General features: G+C 40.1%; 1 protein-coding gene across 1 annotated transcript in view; it reads right to left on the reverse strand.

Moving 5' to 3' along the window:
- LOC308125541 (protein kinase C-binding protein NELL1-like) overlaps positions 1-17151 on the reverse strand; it is a 430629-nt gene that overhangs the window by 93642 nt on the left and 319836 nt on the right. Inside the window, exon 14 of the mRNA XM_080489392.1 lies at positions 12212-12334. Coding sequence (XP_080345518.1) covers positions 12212-12334 — 123 coding nt within the window. The remainder of the gene's footprint in view (positions 1-12211; positions 12335-17151) is intronic.

Raw genomic sequence — 17151 nt, forward strand, 5'->3', positions numbered from 1 at the left:
GACACCGACTGCATTCTATGTGCAGATGAGCCCATGCTCGAACAAAACCGTTTCCAATACATGGGTCATTCACAGAGCGGAGTGGTTGAGTAGTGGCTAGCACTGCCGCCTCACAGAGAAGACCGCATTTTGATTCAGGGCTGTGGATAATTTGCAGAGTTTGTTTTATTTTTTATTTGCCCAGGTTCATCCCAAGTCAATGGTGCTCGTATGTGTGTGGGTGGAAAGTCGAGGTCTGTGGATTTCACTGGACATTTGTATATGTGTTTCTTGTGATTAATTAAGATAAAAATGAGTACCTTTATGCCAACATTTATTTTGGTTGCCATGGAAACAAGCTACTATATGGCCATATTTTGGCTCTTGTGCAACTCGGAATAGTCGGAATATTTACCTAACTTCTCAGGAACAGATTTTCAAAGTAAAAACAAACTATACATTTCATCGGAAACTACAACTCTTGTGATCTCTAGACATATGTTAATTTTATATCAGGCTATATAATTTTTTACCCTGAAAAAGTTTGTTTTGTTTCATGAAGTTTTGCTCTATTCTGTAAAAATAAATCAAGGTCATTTTCATTGAGCTGCTGGTGCTACGGTGCTACGGCGCTCACTACTCGGCAAAACCCATATATTGTGCTTAGAGAAGGACACTTGAACTACATATACAATTAATACAATATGACTTCATCCTGCATTAAGAGGAATGCCCAGTCAACAGATCTTAATTACCGTTTGGCTTAAGCTTTCAACTGGTTGGATACAGTGATTATGGTAGATGGGCGGAGGTGGATGAATGAGTTGTTTGCAGGTTTTTGAAGAGTTTGATGACACATTCTCTTCAATCAGGTGGAGTGGTTATCCAGGGCCAGGTTGGGAGACCACTGGTGCACACGGCATGTCTAACAATTTATTGTTGGGCCAGGCATCCATTGTTCACCCCCGCCGGACAAAAGGGGGGGAGTGAGACCATGTTTTTCTTAGTCAAAGAAAAATCTGGTGACCACATGGTGGAAAATGCCATTGGTCACGTGACCCCCACCAGGATAGCCGCAAGGAAAAACAGCACCACCCGGTGCTGAACAACATAGTACAAACAGTAAGACAGTTTTTGTCTGGGCAGCGTTGTTAATTTAGCCTGAAGCTAAAGCGGTGTCGTCACCGTTATCTAATCGAGATTAGATAAACGCTCACACACACAGTCACAAGTAGCAACCAAACTGCTACCTTGTGCCACCGGACATGTCTGTACGGTCGAGTTCTAACTGCATGTTCCCACATCCAGTTAAAACTCCAACGTTCAGAACCAGGCCGACAAAGCCGTCCGGTCGGTATGGTAACAGTTCTGCGTCGGTGAAACCGTGAAGCCATTTTGGCTCTGTGAGAACCTCACCAGAGCTGCTAGCATGGATGAGTATACCAACTCATCCATCACCAAGTGGACACCTTCACGGCCAATACACTGCCCCCCCCCCCCCCCCCCCCCCCGAAGTCTGCCTCCACCTGGTGGACGTTCAAGGTCATTACACCCATTCACACTCACACACACACACACACACACACATACACACACACACACACACACACACACACACACACACACACACACACACACACACACACACACACACACACACACGCACACACTCTTTGTACGTAGTGTTTGCTGTTTAGTAGATTAGATCTCCATGTTAGATGACGTTTGATACTTAGATGCATTGATTTATGAGATGATTTCAGAATTATTTGCGAATTAATACACTTTTGTTAATAAACGCCTGTTAGCTGAATTGAATGATTCCTAGTAATTGTTTTGTATCTATTGTTGACATTCACTGGTTTGTAACAGTCTGTGCTCGAAGCTCACAACTTCCCTTTTACTTAACATTGTTATATTTTACACAGAAATATTAACTAACTTAAATAAACCTTTTTCCAAACGAGACTGATATTTTGGTAATTAGCTATTTCCAGACTCTCTGGTGGTGCCCCATCTATCATTAATAAATAAACAACAAATTAATTCAAATGAATAATTTTTCATTCATAAATTAGTTTAGATAATTTATTAAGTAATTAATCAATTACTTTAGGAGTTGTTAATGAGTAATTGACAGTTTACTTCGATTAATAAGGACAGGACAGTTGACCTATTAAAGAAAAGCTTCATTGCAAGCACACCAAATAGAAGTTAGACTCTCAAAATGAACTCAGCCAGAAAAAGAGTTCATACAATACCAAGAGACAACTAATTTTTCCAACAGACAAAAAACACACAACTTGTACATCAGTGATATTGTTGTTAAGACAGATGACTAGACCTATCATTTTATCATAAAGTCTTGAAATCAATCACTCAAAATCAACATGGGAGTCAAACACTGGGATATTAATCGACTTGAAGTGAAGAAGCAGTTACAACGATGTTATGCAAATAAATCTGAAGTATCCTCAGCAACAATAATTAACCTCTTGAGATGCTATCTTCCTTTATTTAGATGACAAAACAGATAACGTAGTGATTCACAAAGTGAAATTAACATCATAATGAGCAAGGGACCTCAGTCTAGCTTTGTCACATTCCAGAAAAAAAACCACATCAGCTCACAAAGGTCAAGATTGAAAGTCATATAAAGAGAGAAATCACAGGTTTTAAACTAAATCATTCAAAGCACGCACACCAATAGTTGCTTGTATAATTCCTCAACAAACCAAAAGTAAAGGTCACACATTTCAACTTTGCAAATGAAGGATTCTCTTCCTGAAAACTAAAGTGCGCTTGAGCAGCTTGAACATGTTAGGTGTGAAAGGAGGCAAGGCTTTGTCAGTAAAAGGGCACTCACCACCTGCTCAGCTATTACCACATCAGTTAATCATACACTTTTATTTTTTGCCTCAGAAAACCAATCTTGCCTTGTCTGCTATGGACTCATTTCTCAACATAAGCTAAACACACTCCTACTTTTTTTTTTTTTTTACCTTATTAACATTAGGCTGAGAAGCTGCAGTCACACTCACACTAATTCCCTTATTCCTAAGAGGGCAGTGGTGATGTATGAGGGGAATGAGATGGGAGACACAGGTCGATTGGCCAACACTGTCGCCATCACACAGTAATGAGATCTCAAGGGGAGGGAAAAATAGAGACAGATTCCTCCAGCTCCCTGCTCACATAATACTAATTGGCCTGCATAGGATAGGTGGGTTGCACAAAGTTTTAATGACATTATTAAAAACCATTTCCTTTCCTATCTATGACAAATCTCATCAGTGTGTAGTGTAACACTGCCAAGTCGTCTCTGTAAATTGGCTGATCATACAATACCTCTATATGTGGGCCCTGGGTTTAATTTAACAGGATAAGACTCTGTCCGCCTAATATTGTCCAATAGAGCTGCTAATACATGTGGTATTCCTCGACTTGAATCCCCATTTTGGTAAGTAATAAGTAGACTGCCGCGGTTCAGAGCCCTGCTGTTGAAGTCATTCAACAAGCTTAGCATGAGCTACAACATTTCAGTGCTACACCTCAGATTTCTACAGCTTTGGGAAGTAAATTCATACAACCAGGCACTCAAATCTTAAGAAAAATGTCAATTGAAGTTTTGAAAAAATCAAATGGATAAAGGTCAAGTAGATTTATACCATTAGGTTAGCGGGAGAGACTAGAGACAGTAGTTTTACTTCCAAATCCCCAAAACAACTTCATAACACCTGATCCACTGTGAAAATGTTCAACTTGGGTATATTCCACAATCATTTTAGAACAGAGAAATCTCAATGTTGAGGTGCTTCGTAGTTAACTTTCTCAAATGTTGAATACTGATGCTGTTGCTTTCTGTTAGATAAGTTAGTTCATTGTGACATGAGTCTGGGTTATTTGTTAAAAAAAATGTGGGATTAGCTAGCAACTAGCATACCTTCAGTAGCTTTAATGCTTTAACACTCACGTGTCAAAGAACCCGTTCAAAGGAACGTTTTCGAGTGAAAGTGGAAAACTTTTATTATGTTTTTGGTGTCCTTTTACATGACAGTGCTGTTGGGAACCACTGAAAATGGAACTTTCGAAAATGCTCCAACTCTGTCTTTTCTGAAATGCTGCTAGTACGCATGCGCACCACAGTCGCAGTAAGTAGTTGTTCTGCACATGCTCAGTAGATGGACAATAACAACGTTTCCTCCGTGGCATCATGACTCCCCGTCCATATTCTCCTGGAACGTGGTCGTTTTATAGTTGACAGTCACTGTAATAACAATCCAACTTCATCGTCTGTCCATACGAATGTCCATGTACTCCCATTGTTAATGCTTATGGTGTATTGTTCTCTGCTACATGTGTGGTTTTAATACAAAACAAAAACAGCACGCACTGGTGGCCCCACATGAAAAAAAAGAAAAAATCCCCCATGGGAAATTAATACAGTCCAAATAATGAATAAAAATTAAGAAATAAAATAAAATTACATTGTTTTCAGCATTTCTGCTGTTTCCATGTATACGTACATTGATTTCAAAACGCTGTGTAAACACTCAAAAAAGGTTTGTGCACATGCAGGCTTGGTATTACAAAGTACAAAATGTACAGCTTCTTACGAGTTCAGTAGAAAGCAGCTTTTGTCAAGATTTGACAAATTTCTCATTTGAAAATGATTCGGCTGACTTGTGACCTGTGACCATGACTGTGCTGAAGACTGAACCTGGGATTTTCTGACAACAGCTCTGCCATTTAAAACCACACATTGATGCCTGAGAACAAGACAGGAATTTTCCAGTAAAAAGGTCTTAAGTATTGAAAGAATTCTAATAAAATAAACGGTCCCTTGTCTTCCCTACATTTAACTCCAGCATGAGCGAAAAAAGTAAAAGATTATTTTTCACCACATGAAGTGATTCCTATCTATTAACATCCCACAATCTGTATTCTGAGCATTGTTTTACACATCCACCTCGCTGTGCTATCATTTGCACCGTGACAGTCTCTTCTGGAGTGGAAAAAGTGTAGGTTACACTGCAGTTTTCATTTGGATATTTTCAAAAAGTGCCTCTGCATGTGTGTGTGTTGCATGGCGCTGTCAGGCAATCTGGAGGCTGAACGTGTGTGGAAGGCACTTTGCAAATTACATTGATCTCTCCCTAGACCTGCCTCCTACCTACTGCCCATCCTAATGTCTATTTTACACATCGGTGCAGAGAGTTGACACCTACTTCTACCTCTTTTATTCCTCTCAACGTTTTCGTCTCTGTAGATGTATTCACGTTCTATGGTATTTTCACGTTCTACGGTATATTTTATTGCAGTCCTTTTACATCTTGATTTTCATGGGTCTTTGAGTATCTGAGAGATTAAGAGGAAAAATGAATCTCAACAACACACACAGACGTCCACCTACAGCAGCACATGACACATTTGTCCTTCATTAGTATGACGGACATGCTTCCCTCGGTCCTGTTCTACTAATTACAACATTATTAGTTTTCAGGGTGATGAGCAGCAGTGCAGACGTAGAACACGACCTAATGAGGGCAAAAACATTGGTGGAACATGGTGAGGGGGTCAATGTCAAAAGAAGAACAAAATATCTTAACCAGACTACACACTCGACCGCGCAAACAGTGGACATGTATGTGAAGTTTCCGGAACATTCCGAGGAATTGTATTCAAACTACATTTGGTTTATCAAATTGCAACGTGAAGATGGTGAGAGGCAGTGGTGGCTGGTTTCTCTCAAAGCATTCTCAAATGCTTTGAGAGATTGATTTATGTGTTGTTTGAAAATATATCTGATATACATTCAGTTTTTCCTAAATGCAGACAAACAGGCTTTCAAAATTAGATAAAAATCAATATATTCATTCCCCTTAACAATAAGTGGTGATAACGCCTTGTAATATGAGTTTACAACATGATTTCACATTGTGGAAAAAGGCAAAGAAAGCTCATTTATAGATGCTAAATGAGTGTGGAGAAACAGGTGCGATGAAGAATATCACATTTAAATGTCATTATATTAGGGTGTTACAGCCCACATGCTGCACGGCCTCGCCTCCGCCTGTGTGTGTGTGTGTGTGTGTGTGTGCGTGCGTGCATGCGTGTGTGTGTGTGTGTGTGACTTCCTCCTCCTCCTGTCCTGATGTGGAGCACTCTGATTGGAGGATAACTGCTGATTGGCTGAGCTCCGCCCACCAGCTGAGGCCATTTAACCAGCGCCAGCAGACTCCTCAGGATGGCTGCTGCAGGAGGAGTCTGCTCAGTCTGCCCAGTCTGCCCAGAGAACCCTGGTGTGTGTTTGGACGAGTTAAAGTGATCTTTTGAACTCGGCTCCACTCCGATCGATATTTGACTGTGTGAATTCAGTTAAGCTTTAGTCCTGCTGAACCTTTGTCCAGCAGTTTGGCGAACGTACCAGCTGTATGTTTTGTTTTGTGTTAAGTAGTTATTTTGTTTTCCATTTTGCCTCTCTTGTTTAGTGAATGTGTGTTATTTGAAACCTTAGTTCACGGCCTTCTAGTGAAGAAGCTGCCTTTTTGTTAAATTAAGTCAAATATTGTAGTTAATGGGCATTACCTGTTTGGCCCTCCGTTTTTGTATTATTGTGCCTTTGGGGTTCTGTTTGATTATTGTAAACCTGAACACTACCAATAAAACCCTCACTTCACCCAAACTCACCCGGTTATTGTTACTTCTACGCCTACATCCTTCTCTTAGCAGAGCCAGGTCGTCACAGGGACAAAAGCGTGAACACATCAAAAGTAATAGAGTATTCAAATCCACATCTCAGTAGCGATCAATTTTATGTCCCATTTGTGCATGAAGCCATGATTGCATCCGTTAAGTAAAGTTAAGTATTTCTCTCTACATCCCCATTTACAGGAAACGTCATTTTTCACAATTTAGATTTGCTGGATGTTTTAATAGCGAGCAAAACAACAGCTGAGGAGCAATCAGTGTAAAAACCTTTAACTGTCATGTCTCAGTCTTTAGAGATCAGTATATCATTTTAATGCTAATAATGAAAGTAAAAATGTTTTTTAATGCGAAAATTCAAAGACTGGCAAATCTTTCTCAAGCTGCTGTCACGTGGAACCTGCTCCCAGTTTTACTTGGAGAAGCTGACAGTCTCTACTTTGAGGATTACACTTAGGAATTTAATACTTATTAAATATTTCAGTGACAGCTGGTACAGGTTACCATGGCCTGTTTTCTAGTTAAGGTGCAACAAGTTTAGATTGCTGGGAGACCTTGGGTACGTCCGAATCGTCCCTCCTATCTCCTCATCTATCGACTTCTCCACAACCCCGAAGTGTTTTGTGTGGCGGCCATGATAAGAACTGTCTGAATTCTCAATAAGCTAAGGAAACGAGGCTTGTTGCTTCCTTTAGAACCTCCTTTAGCCTAGGAACCACTGATGCTTCCTTTCGTAAAGGAGACCAGCTCATGCTGACCCACAATTCCTTGCGGCGACAACATTTAAATGGACCCGCTCATCTGAGCGTTCAGGGAAACTCACGATGTCGGAAAAAGGAGCAGATCATGTAAGTTACCAAAGCAATAATCTGCCTAGAACAACTTTAAATCATATAAAACCCAAATTCACTTTTTGTAGTCCATTTTCGTAAACTTGTAGTTCTTTCCCCACCATGGCGGACGTCACTAACTTGTGCCACCGTCGCATTATTATGACACCACTAAGTGAAAGTGCTGTCCGACTGCCACACTAACGTGATCGCCTTTCACTAACTCCTTTAGGAAGCCTCCTAACACCTTTCTTTAACCCCGTGACGTCATCCAGGGGGTTAAGGTAAAGTCCATAGATAAGGAGATAGGAGGGACAATTCGGAAGTACCCCTTCTTTCCCAGATTGAGCTTCTCTTCTCTCCTCCTCGCTCTCTGTATGTTCATTTGACACAATTACTTGTCAAGGACACTGTTTTCCTGCTGTATCTTCCTGAATGATCTCTGAACTGGAAGTTCCTGCCCCCATCAGGTCTGCAGCGAGTGGAATTGCTTGCTAGCTGATGTCAGTCTGATTGTTTCTTGCTCTCCGTCTCTGTCCCATCTCTCTTTCTCTCTCCGACCTCTGAGCCTGGTTCTGCAAAGCTTTCTTCCTGGGATGCCTATGCTTGCTCATGTGGAAAACTTGGGTTTTTCTTGGTAAAAGTATCAAAAAGTGCCACGTTATCAAGAGTATTTGGAAGAAAATCAAGCTGAGATTCTCATGATCTTTTTTTAATTTGACCTTTATTTTACCAGAAAAGCCTTGTTGAGATTAAGAATCTCCTTTTCAAGCATGTCCTGGCCAACACAGGCAACAGTACATTAAAGTTTCAGACAAAACAGGCACATAAAATGCATAAAACATTTAAGAAACATGTAAATACATTTTTTTTAAAAACTCCTGCAGATTAAAAAATAAAATTACCTATAAATTGAAATTTAGTCTATTATTCAAAACATGTCCAAGCCACGAAGCAACTTTTTTAAACCACACTAAAAAAACAAAATAGTTGTAAATAGTTTGACCAACTTAATTGAATTCCTTCAATTGGTAACACCTAAATTAATTAAGTTCTTCAAACCCAAGTAAATTAATTATTTTAGGTTCAAGGAACTTGATTCATTCATGTTACCAATTGAAGCAATTCAATTAAGTTGGTCCAACTTTTTCTAACTATTTTCTTTTTTCAGTGCAGGTTTTTGAGTTTCAGGGTTTCTTTTTCTAGTTTGTTGCAGATGGAGCCGCAAACCTGAACAACTTTTTTTCCTAGTTCAGTCCTAACTTTATGAACAGACAGTTAAAAGAAGATCCTGCGAGAGAAGATTAGAAGAGGGCGTGTTTCGTGTTTCTTCTAGATGCACGCAAGCTTACAATGAAATTTCTTAACAAATGGCTGAAGTAGCTGCATGCATTTAAATAATGTGTAAAACACCCTGTAGCGCCGCATTATGTCATAATGGTGCAATATGTAATAATATAATACATTTTCAACTCATTATGTAATAACGCCACATTTTGTGATAAAGTTCTTAAATGCATTTTCTAATGAACTTAATAACTTGTTACATATTACAACAGGTATTACAAAGTGTGGGTGTTCCACCTTTTTTATCTTTAAGAAAATTTTATCATTTAGTGCATTATGTAATACATGTGCCTTTTATCCGTGTAAATGGTTCTATGTTTAATAACGAGAAAAGTTTAAGATTATGCCCATGTCCTGCCAACATAGTTCATGGTATAATCCAGGGCTCGAAATCAGCCTTAACTTTTTAGATCAGCTGCCTTTGTGGCTGGCAGGTTTTTAAAGTTACAGCCATTTCTTTTTTCTTGAACAAATGAAACCAGTTTGTAAATGCCACTGAGTGCATTTAATCATTTAACCAGTGACGGCTGGTGATAAATTTCTTAGGTGGGACTCTTCATTATTATCACCCCAGCCCAAAGCATTTTAGGATGCTTTGAAAGAAACCTCAAAGAAATTCATTGACTGGAGAAAGTTGAACCTGACCTGCAGCTTTTCAGCCACATTTCTTCTTTCAAACCGGTAAATTAGAAGAGATGTGACAGAGTTAATAATTAAACAGTAAATTAGAAGAGATGTAAGAGTTAATAATCAGAGACTCACTGCTTGTTGTCTTCATCTCAACATCTCGCAGAAACAAGCGAGAACAAACCAGAGCTGACTTTAAGCCAATCACCGAGCCAGGGGCGATTTAAAAAGCGCCCCAAGTCTCGGACATGAAATGATGCTGATTAGTTTAATTTCATGTCAGTCACTCTGGTGTTGATCAGTAATTGGTGAGATCGCTACTAAGCCCCGCCTCCTCAGGGCGGCTTTCCTCAGCGCTCCAGGCTGCTCACACACACACAGGCTAGAGAGATAAATCAAAGAATCCTCTCTTTTGTTGAAGATTATCTGTATAAAATTAGGCGAATACAGTTCAGGGTCCATTGTTAGTTTGTTGGCATAAACACATTTCGACAATATTACAGTTTATTCATATATCTTATGTGGAAAAAAACAACAACATTCCTCTTGCTTCCATCAGGGGAGGCGGTGCCCCGGCGCCCTCTATTGGCCAGCCGCCACTACATTTAACCCGCGTTTTGTAATAACTGTTGCAATGTGTGAAACGTTTCTACAAAATGCTGCAAAGTTTATTACAAAATGCGTTCAAGAATTTGATTACAAAATGTGGCGTCATTACATAATGAGTTGAAAATGTATTACATTATTACATAATGTGGCACTACACACCCACCAAATGTAAATGCTTTCCTGTGTGACTTTCACTAAAGACGCTGTATTTCTAAAACCTCCTGACGGGCCATATTTGGAGTTGTTTCTGCTGTTTGGCCTGATGATCCTCAGGTGGATCGGAGAGTCCAGCTCCCTGGATAATTCTTCCGCTGCTGCAGTTCTAATCATGGGCCCTGGTGATGTTTGCAGAGCTCCGGGGACCTTAAGCTGTGATGCCCCTATGACTTGTAGAAACTGCCAACCCTCTAATGAGTCTCCTCAGACCCTACGAGAGCCATATACGGCCTGTTATTGACGGTCCTCTTTTGTTTGTCTTGAACCTGCGGGAACTGTCTCAATGGAGCAGAATCCTGTGCAAATCCGTGGTGAAATATATATACCTTACGGAGCAGGGCTGAGTGCATCTACAAGTGGAGATCACAGGCCCCCTGAGTGCAGACACATACTTAATGTCAGTGTACATGTAAGCAGCTGCGGGCCTCCGTAAATATTCACCCACATTAAAATGACCAAAGGGTCACAAAACTACAGTGGGAAAAGAAATGGTGCTCTTATAAGCAAGCAATTTGCTGTTCATGTACACACATAAAAAAAAAAAATTGAGGTTTGTTTTCCATTTTATCGGTTGATACAGCATCCACTGAATAAAATATGTTTTCTCCTGTAAAAGAGGAGAAATAAGTCCAAACTGTAGTGTAACTGAAGCACAGTTGGGTTATTATTTAAGAACTTGTGCTCCAAGAGATTATTAAAGAATAAATCTATGCATTTACCAGTCGGGGGAAAGTGGATTAAAAAAAACTAAAATGTTTATTGGCAAGGCAGTCAAGGATTTAATGAGTTACCAAGTAACATGTGAATGTTGTTTTTGAATAACATGAACAGGCCTTGTTTTTTTGTTTTTTTAAATAACAGTACATACTGTACACTGGGTTTTGACAGTATTCAGTTGGGCATTTACTTCACAGTTTGCGCTGGATTTGTTCCGGGTGATTTATGTAGCAGCTGAATGAACTGCACATTGGATTCCAATTGCTTTCAGTTAACTTGGATTCAAGAGACATTTCAGTCCTTCTGGATGTTTGCTGTTCAAGAACATGATGACGGGTCTGTGTGTAGGGTTTGGCTCATGGTATTTTTATCAATTTTAATAAGAATCGTCAGGGAATAACATAAGTCAATAAATATCTCCTAAAAATCACATAAACATAACGTGTGTATGTATGGGTGTGTGTTTACATTTATTAATGGGAACCTAAATCTGTTCATGAAGTCAAATCATTGTCTTAGATGATGAAAATAAAGTCTGCATTAGGTCAATCATTAGACGTTAAGGTTTTTTTTTGTTCTTTTCTTTTCTTTTCCATTTGTTTTTATTGTTTTGTTATGTTCTGTGTTTGTTCACTTTGTGGTGTTGTGTTATGAAATAATAAAAAAATGATTGATCTAAAAAATAGGTGAAGATATGCTTTTATGGTCAGACTAATGTCATGTTTAGGTTCGAGCAGACACGAAGGCAGTAGCAATAGCTTATTGTGTGCGTGTGCGTGTGCGTGTGTGTGTGTGTGTGTGTGTGTGTGTGTGTGTGTGTGTGTGTGTGTCATCGCTATCTGGAAGCACGGAGACAAAGCGTCGCTTCTGCCCTCCATCTGTATGATACAATAGAGCCAACAGGACAGTGGCGCCGGTTGGGTTGTACGTCAACAGGGAGCTGGGTGAGGAGTCAGGGAAAAGGTACCACATGTGCAAAAAACCAGGCTGAAGCTGGTTCAGAATCAATTTTCCTCGTCTCTGCGGCAGCTGCTGCCTGGTTAGGTGGTGTGAAGGGAGTGAACCAGATGAACCATGCTGCTATGAAGCCGAGGATGAGCTATCATTGGAGGGATGCGGAGGAAGGATCGGGTCTGTATTTGTGTGTCTGGAGGGCTGTTCCAAGGGCAGCAGCTTACCTCTGCAGATGGTGCCGTTGCCCACGTAGCCTGGCTTGCAGGTACACAGGTGTCCTCTGATGGTGTTGGTGCAGATGGCGTTCTCATCACACAAATTTTGGCCACTGGCGCACTCGTCATGTTCTGCGGAGGGGAGCGAGAGGAAGAATCACGATACAGTGAGACTCGCTGTGCATATTTCTTTTATCCTTGCGGCATGAAAGGTCATTCACATTTTCAACTGTGAGGACACGGAAGCTCCACGACACCAAAAGAAGAACAGAATCTGAGTCTGTGGCTGAAAACGCCAGGGAATTCAAGTGGTTTCATAAGCACTTTTTTCCTCTTTCCAGTTTTTCTTTTCCCGATCGCTGGTGGAAGCAGCAGTAGCAACAGCTGATACATGCCAGGTGTGCAGCCTGATTGCTCAGTATCAGCATCAATTAGCCTAATGATCCTGGCTTACTGGGGACCAGTGGACTGTCAGAAGATATTACCTCATCATGTAATAAAAACATTTAGGAGCTTTCATGTGTTGAAATGATTGGAGTGTGTGTCAAATAATGGGAAATAATTGCTACATATTACATATTATTTTCAAAAATATAGTGCGTGTCACAAAAACCAGTGGATTATTCCATCCGCCCACTCTCAGTGGTATGATCCAGCACAGCTGCATCCCATATAAAGCCTTTCTTTCTCCTCTCTCTTCCAAAAAACTAATTCATTGTTGATTGAGTGGCTTTGTTTTTTGAATGAATTACCACCACTTAAAGGTTCAAAGCTTCATATGTTTTTTGAGCTTTCTTGCTGTAGTTTATTGTAGTATATTCTTATAAGTTCCTTCTTCATATGAGTTGCGTGAACAGCCAAACTCAGAGTCACAGAATATCAAAAACATCCAGTGTGACGTGATCGACCAGCCAACCAACCAACCAACCAACCAGCCAACCAACCAACCAACCAACCAACCAACCAACCAGCCAACCAACCAAACAGTCAACCGACAAACCAGCCAGCCAACCAACCAGCCAACCAGCCAACCAGCCAGCCAACCAACCAACCAAACAGTCAACCGACCAACCAGTCAACCAGCTAATCAACCAACCAACCAATGTGGGTTATATAACAAACAGTCAAAAGGCAAAGGCAAATGTATTTATAGAGCACCATTCAAACACAAGGCAATTCACAGAGCTTTACAAAGAAATTAAAGAAATACAGAACAAGAGAAATACATTAAAGCTTTTGAAGAAATGAAAGAAATACATTATAGCAAATAATGAATAAAAGTATAATCAATAATGTGAGAGATTTATTAAGATAACATTAAAGTAACATTTTCTATGACTCTTAAATCCAAAGTGACATGACGATCAAAACAGTTAATATTTGAGATTTTGCTTGCTCGAAGGTTTACAGCTGCAGACTTCCACCGAGAAGCGAAGCAATGCCATGTCACCAAAAAAAATAAATTACATCAGATTTTTATGGAACCAAATGATGGACACACTACAGTGGCTGTCTTGTCAAAACCTTGTAAGAATATTTTAGTCATCACTCCACTTCTTGGTGAATGGAAGTAATAAAGTTTTTATACAATACAATGCAAGGTCAGCAGTATGAAAACAAGGCTGGTTTTGTTAAATTGGGAAAGGCTGACCTATTAATAATATGGCGGTACTCCACACAATGCTGAATCTGCGCTACAGTCTCAGGGTCAGTGTTTCAGATTCTAAAAATTGCTCCCTTGATTTGATATGTTTGCTGGGAGAAAAAGAGAAGTACCGCAGGCGGTGCATGATTAACCACCACTCAGGGACCTTCCATTTCTATTTCACTGCAATGGATGACAAAAGTCACAAATGTCTCTATTACAAAAGTTAACCTTTGACTTCCAGGTGTTTGCTGCATCTGCTAAAACCTTTGGTGGGCGTTTCAGAAATATTCAAACCGTACGGTTTTACGCATAAAATATTCAACACCTGTAGCTTGAGAAGTGACATGGAAATGTTTAAGATGTAGTTTAATGTTGCTACAAATTATATCCACACCGAATGTTTTTTTAGTGGAGCCAAATGGTCCTTCAGTGGTTGACACACCAAGAATACCAGTTCAATTGGGAGGTTTTCTGTGACAATTTTTTTAAACTTTTTCCCAGTGGATGTGTTTCCCAGTCTTAATGAGACAATGTCCATGTTCGAAGACGCTTCTAAATCTACATCTGCATCAAAATCCACTTCTCCATTGCTCAATATGTTCCAATAGAGCGTTTAGCTCTGTGAAAATCATATTGCCCAATGGTGACTTACTGTCCACAACTAACATATTAAACTTCCATTTTCGTTAATTATTAAAAGATGCTGATTATTTAGCTTTATTGATACAAAACTCATGGTCTCCACCATGTCTCACTGTGCCAGTAAAATTTAATTTAACCAAGTTTACATTTTAGTTGTTCCTCTCCTCAAAATCGGCCATTTGCATGTATGCAGCTTTCAATTTCTCATTTCTTTTAAAATCGAAGTGCGGCTTAATCTTGGCCAGATAATACCCATAACCACAAAAGGGGAAAAAACAACTTTGAACTGAGTGCTGCTACTGTATCGCAAATAAACTGGGTCTGTGGGATACTCACTTCAAGAAGAATACACAATAATGCCTGCGGATAGATTCTGATTTATTTATTTTTGACAGACAGGTATAATTCGTAGGGCAATTATGAAGCTACTTTTGCCGAGGCTGTAAATACACACATACTGAGTGCATAGATATGTCCGAGTGAAACTACTGTTCAAACAGTGTGACCACTGAATGGGTTCAAGACGACTGCATTAGTCTAAAATTGGCTCGGTGCTGCTGCTCACTGAATGTAAGATTGATGTCTAGAGCTTCGTCTTTTCACCTGGCTAATGAAAAGGTGCGTTAGAATAGGAAAGCTCCTGTGATTAGCACCGTCCCTCTTTGAGCGCTTTAGACACACCAGCCAACAAAAATAGCTAGGGATGTCCCGATCACACTCTTTTGCCCCCGATACCGATCTGATTTTTCAGAATTGAGTATCGGCCGATACCGATACTTTCCAGATCCGATACTTACATTGTTATTGCAAATATACTCAATAGTCTATTTTTGGTGCAACTAAGATGTCTGAAGCTAAAAGCACTATTGGCAGAAGCTTTGTTTAGCTAGAAATTATTGTAAAACTCACTTATTGAATCAAAATTCTTCTCTTTCTCTTTAGTTGTTGTTGTAAACTGAGGGAACATCCACACGACAAAAAAACGATCTTTCTTCTCCCTGGCCTGCTTCCAACAAACCGTCCACACCTCACTATGAGCACGGCTCAACACGAGGCTTCAGGGCATGTAGTACACATGCCAGGCCTTTAGGGGCGCTGTGACTCACCAAACACAATAAAAACACAGAAGAAAACAGACCACATAGAAATTTAGAAGTAGACTCCTGCACATAAACACATAAACCACTATATATAGCTCTAGTTTTATAGGTCTATGGCCCCGCTCCGCCTGCTTCTAGCTTCTGCAGCTCGACCGGAGCTTGTAGTCCCTGATTGTTGTGGTTATTAGGTGACGTTGCGGACCGCATTTCTTTTTTTTTTTTTTTTTCGATCGGCGGGGTGATCGGCTGGATTTGCCGATCCCTGATCACTCACAAATCATTAATATCGGCCCCGATCCGATATCTACCGATCGGATCGGGACATCCCCAAAAATAGCAGTACCAAGTGCATGAACCCTCACTGACCAGACACCTGCGACTAGAGGCACAAGTTTCCCTGTGGTACTGCCGTAGTAAGGAAGACAAAAATACATCCCACTGCTTCAGTTCCCACATACAGCAACACTGAGAAATGTTTCATTGGTTTGAGTTTCCAAAAAAGGTATCCAACATTTGTAGGATGGAGGCTACCTTTTTTCCATTGAGATATTATTGTTTCCAAGGCTCCGTCCTCTCACTAAGACATCACTGTAATAGTATGCCAGTGTGCATCATGGAGCATGAATCAGTAATCAGAGGCAGTCAGATTCAATGGGATTCAGGCATCATTCATGCTATTTCCTTTAGACGTGTGCTCCGACCCAGTGCACTTTTTTTTCTTTTCTTTTTTTTTTTACAAAGGAATACCACAGAACCACAAGCAAGGCTTATATACTTTGATTGTTTCCCCTGACTGACCTGTTAAATACATTTCAGCAATATCAAAATCAAGGTGATTCATCAATTTTCCTTTGACAGTTTTACAAATCATCAGCAGCGAGTGTGCCAGCTTGTCTCGGCTCCAGCTCACCTTGTGCAAAACCACCTTTCAGAACAGTATAAGATTTATTTGGCCAGGAACTGATATGAACCATCTTCATACAGAAAGAGTCGATTCAATTCAGTAGTGTGTTTCCCTCCATTCAAAGGTGAAATTCATTATGTCTTTGTATAGATCACCATTGGCCACAAATCTTATAAATCAAGAAATGCTTGAAGTGAGTATGACTTAAATGCTTGTCAAAATCTTTGCAGCCTAAATCCTTTCCTGTTTGGCAGTGATTTGCTGCAACATAGCTGCTCGCACTCTCACTTTACAGCAAGATTAACCTTGGTGCGAGTTGAAGATGCTGGTTTTTCTCAGAGTACAAAATTATACAACTGAGGTTAATTGGTGTCTCTCAATCACCCTGTGTGTGTGTGTGTGTGTGTGTGTGTGTGTGTGTGTGTGTGTGTGTGTGTGTGTGTGTGTGTGTGTGTGTGTGTGTGTGTGTGTGTGTGTGTGTGTGTGTGTGAGAAACCCATTTTAATTCAGGGGGTCACATACAGCCTTGTTAGATCTGAACTTGTAACGTGGCACGGCACTGATTTATAAACAACCTTGTTATTTGCATTTGTTCCAATGCAAAAAAATATCAGTACAATTCTAAAAATGTCCATGCTTATTGAACCCCGCCCCC

Source organism: Lipophrys pholis (assembly GCF_963383615.2).
Source record: "Lipophrys pholis genome assembly, chromosome: 2".
NCBI lineage: Eukaryota > Metazoa > Chordata > Actinopteri > Blenniiformes > Blenniidae > Lipophrys > Lipophrys pholis.